At 36.7% G+C, this 17,017-nt stretch overlaps 1 protein-coding gene across 4 annotated transcripts in view; it reads right to left on the bottom strand.

The window, feature by feature from the left end:
* The window catches only part of LOC107663857 (tyrosine-protein phosphatase non-receptor type 4-like), a 55,801-nt gene that overhangs the window by 2,907 nt on the left and 35,877 nt on the right, over window positions 1–17,017 (bottom strand). For 2 of the 4 annotated variants that reach the window (XM_016454215.1, XM_016454217.1), the window contains exons 11-26: window positions 15,643–15,706; window positions 14,380–14,552; window positions 13,414–13,482; window positions 11,495–11,629; window positions 9,985–10,146; window positions 6,487–6,640; window positions 5,506–5,589; window positions 5,365–5,421; window positions 4,575–4,731; window positions 3,546–3,712; window positions 2,506–2,596; window positions 2,341–2,402; window positions 2,088–2,234; window positions 1,827–1,955; window positions 1,224–1,372; window positions 960–1,095 (exon numbers count right to left, since the gene is read on the bottom strand). In XM_016454215.1, coding sequence (XP_016309701.1) covers window positions 960–1,095; window positions 1,224–1,372; window positions 1,827–1,955; window positions 2,088–2,234; window positions 2,341–2,402; window positions 2,506–2,596; window positions 3,546–3,712; window positions 4,575–4,731; window positions 5,365–5,421; window positions 5,506–5,589; window positions 6,487–6,640; window positions 9,985–10,146; window positions 11,495–11,629; window positions 13,414–13,482; window positions 14,380–14,552; window positions 15,643–15,706 — 1,936 coding nt within the window. The remainder of the gene's footprint in view (window positions 1–959; window positions 1,096–1,223; window positions 1,373–1,826; window positions 1,956–2,087; window positions 2,235–2,340; window positions 2,403–2,505; window positions 2,597–3,545; window positions 3,713–4,574; window positions 4,732–5,364; window positions 5,422–5,505; window positions 5,590–6,486; window positions 6,641–9,984; window positions 10,147–11,494; window positions 11,630–13,413; window positions 13,483–14,379; window positions 14,553–15,642; window positions 15,707–17,017) is intronic. The other 2 variants (XM_016454216.1, XM_016454218.1) reach the window with 1 other exon arrangement.

The following is a 17,017-nucleotide window of genomic DNA, read 5'->3' as shown; positions in this document are numbered from 1 at the left end:
CCCTTACCATAGCCGCCTGCGAGCTTCAGTGTAAATATTGCGTCAATATCAAATCAATTTGAGCGCGATTTAAACCCGGGTTATTGTAACCACTCTAAGTTCGTCTGCCTTGGGAAAGCTAGCGTGTCTCCGACATAGTGATAACACTCGTTGCCTTCTCTAGTGCAGCTCGACCAGGTCTCGTCCCATTCGTCGATATTTGTGATATCACAAATCCCGGAAAATATGCGTTGTAGTCCAAACGAGTCGTTCGTTGTAGTTTTTGAAAAGTGATTTCTGTTAAATAAAATATCTCCTTTTGAAGTGGACTTTGAACTTTGTAACTTTGCAGATCTTTTTTATGCTCAAACAGCAACATTACAAACTAACTAAAGTTTAAAAAGTGAAAAAGTATAATAGGACCCCTTTAAATGCATCCTTGCTGAATACAAATACTAATTTCTTTCAAAAACTATTTATTGACCCCAAACATGTGAATGGTAGTGGATGACCAATAGAAAAAGTGATGCCTTAGTAACATCAGTAATTAAAAAGAGCAGAGTGGGTGCACAAGTGTTTTCACTGAGCATCAACCCATTATCCTTCCTGCAGTCTAATTAGTGTGGTCTCATGGTCAGCAGCCTCTGGGCTGACAGGCCTCATTAAACTACAGAAGATCATGTTGGAATCACAGCTGCATCATTGTCTCAAGCTCTGGGAGTCGCAGCCTAGACAAGACCCCCTGCTACAGCAACTCTTCTTCTTTTATATATGTGGAAACATTATACCCTGCTGCTACATTTTAAATGTGAGTGAAAATGTCACAAATTATTATTTTTGTTGTTTATTTAACATGTCATCATTAGCTGTGTAGTATTCTGCCTCTTCCCAGCAACTGAAGGCAGAAAGCCATTGATAAACCCCCAATGGATGACTGACGAAGGCAATGACAGGAAGAAAGAAGGTGGGGCGGGACTTACAGGAGTCTGAATCATCATGGCCCTCTGATCCCGCATGGTTCTCACAATTTCTAATGGATACACTGGCTGGCCGCACTCCATCAGACACATTGCCGTCTCCATGGTGATGAGAACTCCCGTCCGGCCAATCCCAGCGCTGGGATATGACAGAGGGAGAAGGGGAGGGATAAAAAGGGGAAATGGTAAGCCAAGATTGATTACACTGTAATTCACTTTAGATAACTACATTTAGAAACTACTTTGTGATATAAATATATGAATTACCTGCAGTGGACCACAGCGGGCTCGTCCTTCCCAGCTCGTTTACTCCGGACCAGAGCCACGAAATCCAGGAAGTCTGTTGAGTCATCTGGTACACCGTGATCAGGCCACGCCAGGTACTGGATTTGGGTCAATTCCCTGCTTTCCCCACTCTAACGGCACACAGAACAAAGCAACAAACACAAAATGACAATGATATAATGGGATCATGACAAATGAATATTGTAAACAAGAACCTGGAGTTAAGTAATTGCAAGTAAGCATTGGCTTAAATGCGGTAGTTCACCCAAAAATGAAAATGATGTCATCACAAAACTTAAATTTTTCGGTTTGAATGTTTTTTTTTGTACATACAATGAAAGTCAATAGGTTGCAAAACTGTTTGGTTACCAAATTTCTTCAGAATATTTTCTTTTGCGTTCCACAGAATAAAGTCACAGTTTCAAAATGACACGAGAGTGAGTAAATGATAATTTTTATTTTTAAGTGAACTATCCCTTTAAGAAACTAAATCATCAAGTTGGTAGCTTTCTCAGGAACTGCAGCATTACATGCTTCAAGTTTAGAATATATTCAGTTAACATGCAAATCTGTAATGCAACTCACCTCGATGTGAGTAAGAGTCATATCCCTAACCAAGAAAGCAGAGTTTCCTTCCTCAGTCTGGCAGGAAACCTGAAAGCCGCCGTATGTGGCGCTACCTGAGAGGTTCGGCCAATACTGATGGCACTTCACCTGTGGTAGAAAGGAATCAAATGACGTAAGCTCAAGAAGATTTAAAAAAAAAAAAAAAAAGACTGATAATAGTTCCTTTGTTAAAAGAAAACCATCACAGTTTCAATGTCAAAAATCAAGAGATATACATACACGTCCTCGCTCGACCTGAGTAGTAAGCATGACTACCAAAGAGGAGCCCTGCTCCCACGTCATCTGCCAGAAATCCGGGCACGTATTGGGCAGTGGCCCCTGGCAGGCGATATAGCGGTTTATGAGACTGGAGGCAGGGATTTCCATCTGCGAATATGACAAAACAGCAATATGAGGGGCTATTAATCACAGTCCATCATTCCTTGGGTGTTTGAGTTTGGTGGAGATAATAAAATAATTATGAGTCACTTACATTTATGTAATTAGCATTGATGTAGTCATCTGTGCCTTTTAAGATGACTCGAGTTGCATCATCTGACAATAAAACAGATTTACAGATTTTTTAACAAAAACTGATTTATGTTTTATCTATTCCACTGGTTATTAGTAAAAAGGAACGGCATGCAGTGATACTCACAAGGTGAGATGTCTCTGTAGCGGTTTTTGGAAAGATTCTGAGGTAATTTGGCACATGACATTGTCATTCCAGGCCTTTTCCGATACAGTTGCTTTAAAATAAAAGGAAGTCTAGTCAGTCTACAAAAATCCCAATGAATGAAAACTCATTAACAGACACACATCTTATGACCTTCAGTATTCAAACATTCCTTTCCACTTTTATGATTTTCATACATTCACAAACCATACAGAAATCTGGTAGGATTGTGTCTGATATATGAGCTGTTTAAGAGGCAATTCTTGGAGAACACATTTTTGTGTTTAAAAACATGAGACGTAAGACAGTTCTAAAGACACATTTTTCTTTCAACTTAAGCATTTGCATTTTTTAAAAATGTGTCATCATGCATGAGATGCTGCAAACGATGCCAGCACAACAGTCAAACACATCTGTCCATAGAAAAGCAACAGAAACGCAGTGGAATGCAAAAATGTGTTCTGTGTGAAACGACCCCTTACTCCTCAAATTCAAGCATTTCAATAATGGATCATTTCAAGGACATTCCACCAGGTGCTTTGAGTGTAAATGCATGCACTATATGCAAATACAACATATATCATATCTTATTTAACAGTAAATCTGGCCCAAACTGGATACTTCATGGCAGGGAAGCATTTTCAGCACATAAATAATGCATGCTTCTGCACTGTAGAACTAGTATCTTAAATCCTGCAGTGGTTTAGTGACAAGTGTTTTATAGGAACATGTCTACTTGGGTAATACCGGTATATTGCACATCTTGATCAACATTTTCTCATACACAAGCCCTACACACACTAACAGGAAGATATTAGGGCTGCCTGATGAAAGACAGGAAGTAATAGGAAGTTCTTTTGATATGACCACATCCTGAATAACCCTGATTGCTCAAGATTTCAGAGCATGCTGTAAATGAGTAATTTAGATAAACAATTGCATATGAACTTGAACTGCTCTTTTGCCTAGGAGAACAAATGACAAATTATTTGTTTTGTTTCAGAATCAGTGTGTTAACTCACATCAAACTGGGCCAGTATGGTAGCACTGTTGAGACCCTCCTTTAACTGCAGCATTGAGTCCCTCCAGGCGTCCTGGTCCAGCTGAGATGGGTCTGTGGGAGATTTCTCTGGGATATATTGAAAATCCGGTTCGGTCTCCAATTTCTCCTCAACCACATCGTAGATAGCTACACAAAGGGAGACAGTTAATGTAATGGCAATGTGCTAATGTGATAAATCCACAGAACTGGAAATTATTTTTCCCTAACAAGAACCATACAAAGTGAATAAATCAATTGTCGAATAAGTTTGGAAATCGGAATTATAATGTGTGAATTTAAAGTGAATTTGGTCTTATTAAAATTATTATGTAAACAACGTGCCTCAACTCAAAAAGATTTCAATGTAAATAAATACCAAGATATCCCTAGTATTTAATTCATTGTAAAGGAGTTAATGTGAACTTATGTGTGACCCTGGACCACAAAACCAGTCATAAGGGTAATTTTTTTGAAATTGAGATTTATACATCATCTGAAAGCTGAATAAATAAGCTTTCCATTGATGTATGGTTTGTTAGGATATGACAATATTTGGCCGAGATACTATTTGAAAAAATCAAAATACTGAGAAAATCACCTTTAAAGTTGTCCAAATGAAGTTCTTAGCAATGCATATTACTAATCAAAAATTAAGTTTTGATATATTTACGGTAGGAAATTTACAAAATACCTTCATGGAACATGATCTTTACTTAATATCCTAATGATTTTTGGTATAAAAGAAAAATCTATAATTTTGAACCATACAATGTATTTTTGGCTATTGCTACAAATATACCCCAGCGACTTAAGACTGGTTTTGTGGACCAGGGTCACATATTGTAAATATACACTACCATTCAAAAGTTTAGGTTAAGACTTTTTTTTTGAATGAAATTAATAATTTTATTCAACAAGGATGAATTGATGTGACAGTAAAGACTCAACATTGATAATAATAATAATAAATGCAGCAAAAGACTAGTGTATGTATCAGACCAGTGCTCACCATTGGGCCGCACCAACAGGATGAGCTCCCCCGAGTGGCTCTCACAGCTGGCCTTGATGAACATGACCACCTGATCATGCGTGTGCTCTGCAACATCTCGACCGTTGATCAGCACAACCTGATCGCCCTCATTCAGTCGAGGCACACACAAATCAGCCTAGAGATGAGACACCGACAGAAAATGATGAAATGTAAAGTACTTGCCATTAGATGACGATTTTAATGCATGATTCGGATTATTCTAAAATAAATGTCAAGAAATATCCAGTAGGAACATTCCATGTCCAATACGAGATTTGAAAAGGGAGGGAAAAAAAGTTCGGCAAAAGGCGGGATCGAACCCGGGTCGATCTCGTCAAAAAGCCAAAGGTACGCGCTTATCCAAAAATACGGAGTGTATATTTACATTTAGTTAAAAGTGCCTGTAAAGCATCAGCTCCAGTGGCGCAGATGGATAAGTGCATGTCGTTGGCTCTTTGACAAAATGGACCCGGGTTCAATCCCGCCTTTTGCCAAACTTTCTTGCATTTGCGTTTGTAATTTGTTATTTTGTTTTCAGAATTGTGATTTGCTTTGCACTTCTCGGCCACTGTAAATTTTGAATGGAGAGCAGCATAAATCCATGAAGACAGGCATAAACAAAACACTGACATACAGGACAGTTCACTGCTAATCCTGTAGGGGTCACTCTTCAATGAATCTGTCTTTATTGTCTTCAGCTGTAATCCCAGCTGCACTATAAAGGGTAATAGTACAGTATTTATTGCAATAAACAGCCTATTAAACATACCGATGTTCCAGGCGCTACTCGAGACACGATAATGGGCAGCTTCTGATCAGAGCCGCCCTAAAAAGGAGAGAGAGAAAGATGATTTCACAGAGGCAATGGAATCATTAAATCACAGAAAATGACAGATGCAGAGCATTTTACCTTCACATTAAACCCAAATCTTCTGTTTTCATCCGGTTTCATCTTGATCAGGACAAGATTGTCATGAGGAATGACTCCATTAGGCTAAACGTGAGAAAAATTACAATAATGTCAACATTTGCATGTCAGTTTCTCTGTTCAAGTACACTGCACTGGTTTTAGCTAATTTGCATTGATTTCCGTTAACTACAGGTTTTGGTTGGTTTAAAAGCAGTGTATGACTTGGCACCTTCATACATTTCTGACTGTCTGTTCAAACATGTTTCAAGTCATTGTTTGAGATCTTCCGAAGCGGTTTTATTTGCACACACATAAACATGCAAACCTTCAGAGATCAGGTGAAGCTGCTTAAAGGGACAGTTCACCCCAAAATTAAAATTGTGTCATCATTTCCACTCACCGTCAAGTTCTTCCAAACATGTTTGAGTTAACACAAAAGAAGAATGTGGGAAACCAAACGGTTTCTGGTAATTGTGATTTTTTTCCATACTATGGAAGTCAAACAACTGTTTGGATGCCCACTTTCAAAGGAAAGAAATTCATATAACTTAAGGGTGAGCTTCTGAAGACAACATAGCTTTTTCCCCACAAGTAAAATTAATTTTAATCTTTCATTGTCATCCGTATTTTTATTTGTTTTGTTGTTACTGTTTTATAATGAATGAAACACTGTATTTTACGTATTAAAGATACTACATACATTAAATGTATTATTAGATTTCACAAACATTGCTTCATAAAAGATATAAAAACCCTTTTTCACAATATTAACTCACACAAAGGCAGTGAAAAATATTTATGTGCAATGAACTGCATGCACCAAACCACCAAGAGCTTTATTACTTTTTGAAAGTGCAACCACATCAGCGGTACACCATAGAAGGGAGGGACACAGGACTATTAATGCCAACTTTGGAAAGAGGAACGACAAAGTAGCACACAGACAGTCTGGGTCGAGTGAGTCAGTAGATGCATTCTTACCGTGGCCTTTTCTGTTGCTATAGGGACATCGTACATTTCACTGATGTGGTTGTCCAAGTCCTGATGGGAGTGGGACAGTATAAGCTGGCTCAGGTTCTTCCGGGACTGTTTGGGCGGGAGGGCGGGGGGCGGACCTTCAACTTCTTCCGGAGACCTATTAAATTAAGAGAGAAATTTAAATAAATATATAAATAAAAGAGCATCAAAGACATACTTCAAAACATCTCCTTTTGTGTTTCACGGATAAAAAGAGAGTCAAACATGTTTGGATCGACTTGAGCACAAGTAAATCATGTCAATTTCATTTCCGGATGAAATTTCCTTTCAATAAAAGAGCTCCAATACCATCAATTTTGTCCAACACATGAATGACAATTCATCAAAATTTTAGCAACTAGCTATCAGAGACGTCAAACAGGTTCAGCACAATTCAGCTCAATACATTTCATTCAGTTAACTGATCACATTATACTGTGACAATCCAGTGAACCGCTGAATTACACTCTTAAAAATAAAGGTGCTTTAAAAGGTTCTTCAAGCGATGCCATAGAAGAACCATTTTTGGTTCCACAAAGAACCATTCAGTGAAAGGTTCTTTAAAGAACCATCTCTTTCTTATCTTTTTATAATCTGAAGAACCTTCTTTCGCCCCAAAGAACCTTTTGTGAAACAGAAAGGTTCTTCAGATGTTAAAGGTTCTTTATGGAACCATTTAGACAAAAAGGTTCTTCTATGGCATCGTGAAGCACCTTTATTTTTAAGAGTGTATGCAACACATTGTGTTTTAGCTTTCACACTTGGGTGCACACTTCCAATGAACAGCACACCATGTAGGGTCACGAGTATCTGAGTGTGTGTGTTTGTATATAGGGCGTAAGGGTGTGTGCGTTGGCTCCCACTGACCCCGTTTGGCTTCTATGTTCACTTCTAGTCGTGTTCTCACCCCAGCATGGTGTCAGAAAGTGACCGCTCTGACCCAAAACTGAACACATCATGCCCATACAGAGCAGCTGAGCAGGTCAAAGGTCACACAGAGCAAGTGATAGCAGGGACACACAACACAACCAGAGTAGTCTGACTCTCAAACAAATAATTCCTATGAGCCGATTCTATTAATGAATCAGTCAAAAAATAACATTGCAAAACCAGAATTCTGCAAGTCCTGTTGGGTTCTGTCTTCTGAGTTTGGGCAGCAGGTGTTAATTTCTTCATTTAGATCTAGTGACAGACACAAACAAGCATATGCTGAGCGTGTTTGTGTGCACACATGTATGAGTTTATGGAACTTATCTTTGTGTTAATAAATAGGTATTCATATTCAGTTCCTCAAATTCTACATAAAGCATAATGACAATGATGACATAAATCACCTCCTCATTACAGTGTCTATACATTTCAATTTTCTGTGATTAATCACGTTCAAACTTTGCTGTGAAGAAAAGTTCATTTACAACTTGTCCTAACACATATTTGATGATGTGTATTACACATTACCGGATGTTGGACTAATTAGATTCCACTGTGGGCAGGGCTACCCAAAGCAATTTACATTTATGCTTTTAACAGATACTTTTATCCAAATTGACTCACAACAGAGAACATAAGCAATTTGTCACATAGAAATCAATATTAGTTGTATATGAATATGGGCAGCTCAGCAATGCCACAGAATTAGAAACCAAGCAATTGACGAAACGTCCAATCACACATTACATTTTGCAGCTGTGGCGGGTTAGGATATGTAGATGTTATACTAATTTGCATTTTTAGAAATTACATACATTTTAAACATTCTATTGTAGCATATGCTATAATCAAGTCACATTCTAACAACAGACCTTCTTATAATGCACACAAATAAACCTCAATCTTGCAATAAAACTCACTTAAAGTCACAGTTCACCCAAAACTGAAAATTCAGTCATCATTACTCACCCTCATGTCATTCCAAACCTGTTTGACTTTTTGTTCTGTGTAACACATAAGAACATATGAAGAGTTCAGATGCAAAAGCCTCTAACTGCCGTCTGAAATTTTCATTTAAAATGAGCATTTTTATCAGGCTCCTATATTTAAGTTCAGTTATGTCACTTTAATGGCATAGAAAAGGACTTGTACATTGCCACTGAAGTAAAATTACTGAACCTAAACATAGGAGCCTGATAAAAATGCTCATTTTAGAAAAAAAATTATGGACGGCACTTAGAGGCTTTTGCATCTTAACTCTTCATATTTTAAAGAACGTTGATAACCAAACAGCTTCGTTTCATTATATGGACAAAAAAATACAATAGAAGTCAATGGGAACCGAAACTCTTTGGTTATCAACATAACCAAGCTTGACAAATACTTTTTGTGTTCTGCAAAAGAAAGAAATGCATAGGGGTTTGGAATGACATGAGGGTGAGTAAATAATGACAGAATGTCCATCTCCATAAATTAACTATCCACTTAAGCAATTTTGTGACACTGCAGGTGCTGTCAAATGACTTTGGTCAGTCACATTCGACTCTTCTTAAAAGCAATCTATTAACAATTCGTTTTTTTTTTCTGATAATCTGTCTGATAATGGCAACATTATCAGACAGGTTATGTGGTGACACCCTCCCCCCAACTGTAAACAGGTCACTTCTACAACAGCTTAAAGTCTGAAACAAAGGAACAGGGGATGAGCTGTTATATATCTATTAAACTAGCTTAGCAAACAACCACATGCCATGCAAATAGCCTATCTGCCACTGGCAATGTTATTAGGCTTAAGTATACTGCAGACCTATTCAAGAGGATCACAAAGAGCTTGACATGTTTACCATGCACTGTTAAAATCCAAAGCTGTCTGCCCAACGCTATGAGAGCGGTAAACACGTTTTACAGCTGCGCAGCGTGCGTTTAGTTTCCATTCGGGGCCATTTAAGGGCGCAGACAGAGGGTGGTAGCTGTGATTTGAAGGCAGAGACAAAACAAACAGCCAATAAAAGATGGTTTTGGTGCAGTAAAACCACTTTTCCCATTTGAGGAACAGACTTGAGCTTCTGTTTTTTACACTAAATTATGTGGCTTCTGCAAATAGTGTTTTATAATAACTGAAATGATTTAATGTTTCAATAAGTTAGAGTGGCACTGTGGCATGAATAAGCAAACAGTCAGGACTTAAAATGCATTATAAAGTGCATTAATAAAAAAAGCGAATATACCAAACGTCTGCTTTTCTGGGGTATTCTTTTTTAAGACTGTTTTTGGGATTTAAGAAACTGAAAGTTTTAAATAAAATGTCACTGATATTACTTTGAATAAAAATATCAGTATTTCATACATCTGACTATGACCTCTGCACAGTCTTTTCCTTAAAAGGCATAATCCACATGTTGCTATGTGGTTGCTTAAATAAGTCTGAACACAGGAGGAAACTTAGGAAGCACCATCACTAATAATAAAGCATTAATAAAGCCAGTTTTTGAGGACGGACAGTTTTGCTATTGAAGAAGAGGAAGCACTTACGGCGTAGAATCCAGGCTGATGCTGTTAGCTTGTGTAGAGGAAGCTGATTTGTGATTGGAGAAAACAGGAAGGCTGGGGGAGGCATGGATGACATGGTCCACCAGGTGACCCATGGAAGAGGGCCGTAGCCGAGGACCCTCTTGCACAAATAAGGAGTTCCTACTGTTGACAGAACATTTACAGTTGCTGTAATCCTTTTCACCAATATGTTTAATGAATAAACACAAATCCTCTGGCTGAAGGTAAACAAAGTGTTCTTATCTATTAAAAACAAAAATAGTTTTGGCACAGTAACATTCAAGGTTACTGTAAAGAGTACAATGTATTAGGCCTGTCACAATTATCGATTGTGGTTATTTGATCTAATCAAAATTATTTGAGACAACCATGATAATAGAGCAGTTTAAATATTGATCACATTTCCCATTCAAATAAGGATGAAAAAGAAAAACTGTAAGCGTACTCATAATCTGGTAGGGAGTAAAGAATAAAGAACAAAGATAGTCAAAGGTCTTCCTTCATATGAAATGAAGGCTTGAGGGTTTAATCATTTATATTATATTATATTATATTATATTATATTATATTATATTATATTATATTATATTATATTATATTATATTATATTATATTATATTATATTATATTATATTATATTATATTATATTATATTATATTATATTATATGATATTATTTTTATACAGGATTAAATCAGGACAATTAATCTTTAGTTAAAAAAAACCCCTGATGATTGTGACAGGCATAAAATATATTATAGTACATTATTATAAATATGCTTATTCGTTTTACAATCTAGACTCTCTCGCTCTCTTCCTGAAAACTCCCTCTAATGGCTTACTAATAATGCGGAAGTCTATCTCTGAATCTTTGACACAGAGAGTGACTCCCTGACTTCCTGGATGGGTAAAACTCACAAAACCTGTCAAGAATGTGTCTAGGTCATACTTCTCCCCTAATTGAAAGGGGGAAAAATAAGAAATTAAATTATATTTTGCTTTAGGAAATTAAGCATTTTTAGGACCATTAAAAAAATTGCAAGCGACATTCTCATTACTGTAATACAAGTCAAATGCATTCACTCTAGCACCTTTGTGCTGATTTAAATGAAAAAAAAAATTGTATTGTATAATGTTTTTTTTTTAACAATGCTGTATTATAGTATTGTTTCTAATAACAATCGTTACTAGTAATAATTTGGGAAAAAAAAGGGAAAAGGAAAAACATATTACACAAATTTGGGCAAAAACAATGTTTAATTGTCATAAAATAAAAAATTAAAAAAATAATTTTTGTTTAATTTCCCTTTAGAAATATATACTTTCTTACTATTTTGCTTTGCATTTTGGAGTGAAACATGACAGACATGTTACAGTGAAATTCACTTACGTACAGGTTACATATGTATCTCTTTCCTTTTCACTGCCCAAGCACCCTACTGGGTCTTTGCTCATTAGGTTGGGTGTTTCACTAAAACAGAGATGCACTCACTGGTTGGGCGTCCCAGGGGGTGAGCGGGTGGGCAGGCTACGGGTCTCCAGTCTCTCTTCAGACAGCGAGTTCCTGCTCACTGATTCCCAGTCTGTCACACCCATCAACTTTCTGCCCAGAGGCTTGCTGGGTGATCTAAGAGATGAAACATATTCTGTTAATCTCCACAGCACCTAGAGCCAAAGGCTAAGGTCACTTCTAAGCGTTAACTCGCTAAAAGTAAGACATTATTCCATTGAGCAACTCTATGTTCATATTACGTGGACACCATGAGAGTATTAAAATACATCTCTTTTGTTTTTCTGAAACTTAATAATTAAGTCAGATAATATTTCACCAACTGATCCTTCAAATTTAAAGTTTTAATACAGAACACTGATACTGAAATCTGTTTTGTTTTGAAACAGAACTCTTTGTTTGATCATTTTACCTTTTATGTTCTCCAGACATTGTTCTACAATGTTTTATTTATATTTTCAATGTTTAACTACAGGTGTTCAGTACATTTTGACACAGTAACCCCTAGTAAAATATCTCTTTCCCACTGTATGGCAATTTTAGTAATATTGACATTGAAGTGTCCGGTCATTTTTTTTTTTTTCCTTGTCCTAACAATATCCACTTTGAAAGTCAAACAGAACAGTCTACTGTCAATCATTATTTTTGGGAAAAAATAGATCACATACAAGGTTGACTATGCTCATCTTTAGAGTTTCTCATTTGTTAACATTTCAAACAACTCAAGCATATAAATGTAAAAATTGCTGCAGGTATTTGAAAAGTTGTTACTTGTTTGTTTTCATAAGCAGTAGCACTCCAATTCAAGGTTTTTGGAATGCACCGTTTTTAGTATTGGTCAACAATCTCATAAAAGGTAGTTAAACATGTAAAACACTATTCAGAAAGATATTAGACTCCAAAAAGCTGCTTAACAAAAATGTTGTACTGGATTTCATTGTAAAATTTCGAATATTCTTTGATGTTCTATTTTTTTTAAAGAAATTAATACTTTTAAGGTTGCTTTGAATTAATCAAAATTGACAGTAAAGACATTTCTGTATATTTTTATGTAACAACTGTATATGTATATTCTTGTACCAACTGTTAATGTTGATTCATTAAACAATTTATATTTTAATTAAATGCTGTTCTTTTGAACTTCCTATTCATCATAGAATCCTTAAGACAATGTATCATCAATGTTTACACAAAATACTACGCAGTACAAAAGTTTTCAGATTCTTGAACACCATATCAGCATATTAGAATGATTTCTGAAGGATCATGTGACACTGAAGACTGGAGTAATTGCTGCTAAAAAAAATCAGCTTTGTAATCATAAAAATAAATTCTATTTTAAAATACATTAACATAGAAAATACATTTTCCTATTATAATAACATTTCACAGCATTATTTATTTATTTATTTTTAATTTAGCAAATTCAGTCTTGGTGAGCATAAGAGATCTCTTTAAAAAAAAAAAAAGCATTTCTGAACCGTAGTCTAGTACTATAATAGCCTGATTTGAGCTAAAGAAATTCCATTTATTACACTGTTGTCTGCAGTGATTTGATATACATTACTAAAACATAAGGTTGACAAACAGTTTTGGATATTTCAAGTAGATAGGAGCTGTACTTTCATGACTGGAAACATCTACCCGTGGGTGTTACTAAAACGGTGACCACCGAGTCAACTGACTTACTTGAAAAGGACTTTGAGCTCAACATGACTCTCAATGTTTCATGTAAAGATCCTGCAAAAAATTCACCTTCTGATCCAAGTTACTCCTCCACACCAGCTGGTAGTTGATTTTTTAAGAAAGTTCACTAATTAACATGCTAATGATCATTAGCTGAAGAATCATATCATAACCGGTCACCAACACAAAATCCCCGAAGTATAAGCACACATTACCTTGCAAACACTCTGTCCTTGATTCCCTTCTCCTTGCCATACTGAACAGATTGTGCTTCCGTCCTCCCACTGTGAAGAGATGTATAATGTTTGTCAGGATTCGAACTGTATTTCTCAATTTCACAACATATGATGCTTTTATATGAGGCTCTTAGTGCTCAAAGCTCCAGAGTTCAAATATGTTTTATTATACTATAGTGACAACCAATAAACACTTATAAATCTAAAAAGCATCACAAGATGAATTATTGATCACCTCCTCTTCCTAGTTTCCATATATCTAAAACTGGCTAAAAGAGCATCATCAATTTTTCAAAAGTTTATCCTCAAGATTTACTAGAGTATTTGTTAGTGTCGACTAAGTTCAAGCCTTTTGGTGACTGTGGCCTCCCTCAGCACACAAGTGACTACTGCAGATGACAAGACTAAAAAAATAATAAAATAAAATTCTATGACTTTATGCTTAAAAAAATGAATACCACACAAAATTAACGTTTTGGAATGTTTGGAATTTGTAAAAACAACTTTACAATTTTTTACACAGCAAAGTGGTCAACCATGAGAATGACCTGCTGACTCCTATATAATTATAATAATACTTATAATACATTTTCCATATAATATTTTTCCAGATATTATTGCACATTTTTTTTTGCAAATAAACTTAACATGTATTAAAAATAATAACTTTTTAATCTAAAATTTAAATATTAAATACATGTAAAATAAATAAAAATAAAGATACATTTATATATTTAAATTTATAAACATTTTTAAAAATGCATAATTTTGTATGTTTATAGAAGTGAAAAAGATGGTAGGGCAAGGCAAAATCTGAACGAATGGCCTGACAAGGCAAGCAGAAAAAAATCTTTACTTTTGAAACCTGAAAGCAATTCATAATAACAAGCTTTAATTCCTCAAACGACATGCACTACATTTGGGCCCACTGGAGGAACATCTTACCAGTATCTGAACTTGGAGCCCAAACTGAAGTAGTGCACAAAGAAGTTCTTCTGCAGAGGAACGGGCCGATCTAGCCGAAAGAAGGTGTGGAGTTCAACACAGGCTTTCCAGAGGTTCTTACAGGCCCTGTAGTTTACCATGTTGAACCCGAGCAATGTATCTCTCGTCTCATGCTGTAGGCAAAAAGGAAGAGAAAAGATCTTCAAGCATACTGCATCCTTAACCCAAAACATGGGAGATGTTGGTGACATTTACATTCCCTGCTCTGAATGTTATATTGTCGTGAACATGGGCCTCTGTTTGAAACCTGGCCAAAGTACCCACCCAGAAAGCTCTGCTCAGGAGAGACCTATTAGGACTGACACACCAATCTGCAAGACTCCATTGGTCACTGGGGACTCCAGAGGGGGCTAAATGCACTTCCCAGACTGTTTTTGGTTCTGCAAATCACAGGGGCTGCGACCCAGGTCCAAGGAAATCGTACCCACTCAGCCAAGCTGTGCCATCTGGGCATCAATTATGGATCATGACATCATTGAGTTCTGCTTTTAGTACAACTGCTTCTGAAAGGCCCCTGTGCATTATTCACACCGCCAGGGTGTCTTGAGGTCTCCAGCAGAGGGTCTGTGGCGCTGTGGAGAACTGGTTCAGACACACATGTTCTCGTCGCGTATCAGCAATCGGTGCGACTCTAATGTCAGGTCTCATCCCGCTCCGCCGCATGCAAAATGCATCATCTAGTCTCCATAATTAATAAGCTGTAAAGAGTCTCTATCTCTCTCCACATCGTCACTGACAGCAGGGCGGTAATTACAGAGGGATTTCAAATAAACAAAGATCAGTGGTGCTATGGGAGCCAATATGCTCTTTAATTTGATATTGCCTGAGCAAGATGGTTTATTAATGGGAATTACTGCTCCCTGCAGTTTTGTAAATGGGACTGGTGATGTCTGTTGGGGTCATTTTATGATTTTACAAATTGTAATCAGCTAACAGGGTGTTTGTGCACCCATACCATGCCCTACATTTTCAATCACAACCTAATTATGATATTGAGACACATTGTGAATTGTGACATTTGTTTTGCAATATGCATCATATTGTGAGGTAGCTGGCAATGCCTTAGCAAACAATAATGTTTGCTATTTTACTCAGAAATACATTACATGGCCAAAGTTAAACGTTCTGGATGCCATTTTATGTTGCTTTGCCTTACTGATCAAGAAAGACAGTATTAAAAAAAAAAAAAAGTGTACCACTTACCGCCTCTTTTCTCAGCTGGATGAAAAACTGCTTGCATTTAAAAGATATTTTTACAATCTTCAACCTAAAGTAGAAGAACAAAAATTGTTGGCACAACAAAAACACATTTTCAAGGGCAGCAACAAACACTTATTCTGAGCTGTTAAAATTCCATGACCCATTTCATGGCCCTTTGTGTGTCTCTAAGCTTCACTCCTATTAAAATATGACTCATAGTGAAGCTAAATATATTCTACACAACACACACTCTCAAATGTCTGAATAAACACATGCTGGAGCAGCCTCAACCACTTATGATACATTCTGGCACACAGTCCCAGCACAACACTGTACAACTCACAAACAGTCAATGACTGAGGTAGGTCAAACTCAACTTCAATTGTCTTTAAAGGGGTCATCGGATGCCCATTTTCCACAAGTGGATATGATTTCTTTAGGGTCTTAATGAATACTTAAGTCTATAACATACTTTGGTTAAAATTTCTCAAAGGCAATCCACTGCGTCTTCAGGGGCTCAGATGTCAGGAGTAAATGATGACTGCTATGTTCATTACATCCAACAACAGAACACCTTAATCTCTTAGGAGTCATTCTTGTCTACATCTGCTCGGGAGTCGAAACAATGGTGGACTGATGACAGCTCACTCAGGGCAGGTCTAAGGTAAAACACTAGTGTCAATCAACAATCGTGGGAGTGGCCTGGGTCTGTGTGACGTCACACAGACAGGCATCTGAGAATGGCTTGATATGAGAAAGGGGAAATGATTTAACGATATAAAAAAAAAACACTGAGTGGATATTTATCATTATAGGGTGGTTGTGTACACGCACTACCAACACACATTTCAGTTCAAACAACTTGTAAAAGTGCATGTCGCATCCGATGACCCCTTTAAAGAACATGCTTCATTGGCATTCACATATTTTTCTATTTTAGAAAGCATAGTATGATATATACACAGTTTTAACAATCACTTTTATGAACTGCAGGGGTGAACGATAAAATAATCAATAAGTGCAACCGTTTGCCCTGAGAGGCTGGCTGACATCTAAGGCAAACAGCCCCTGTTCTCTTCTGGGCTAAACATAGTTTGCCTGGAAAGCATCTGTGCATGTATGTTCAAATGGGAGATGCTTGGACTACAGCTACAGAAGCAGCTGGGCTTGAGTGCCAGAAAAACAGCCTGGTGATGGAGGGGGAATAAAGCTTTGCATGATAAGGATTTGGGTGCTGCTCTTTACATTTACATTTGATCATTTAGTATTCTGCACAATGTGAAATTAGTGCAAACAAAAATGCCTAAACATTTAGAACCCCCATGGTGTATTTCACCCCATTAAGAATGAAATTTAGTTTGCTTACATAAACAATATA

The sequence above is a fragment of the Sinocyclocheilus anshuiensis genome, unplaced genomic scaffold (genome assembly GCF_001515605.1).
Source record: "Sinocyclocheilus anshuiensis isolate Anshui unplaced genomic scaffold, SAMN03320099.WGS_v1.1 scaffold976, whole genome shotgun sequence".
Taxonomy (NCBI): domain Eukaryota; kingdom Metazoa; phylum Chordata; class Actinopteri; order Cypriniformes; family Cyprinidae; genus Sinocyclocheilus; species Sinocyclocheilus anshuiensis.
Note: the sequence above shows the minus strand (reverse complement) of the source record. Positions and strands in the feature narration are given on the sequence as shown.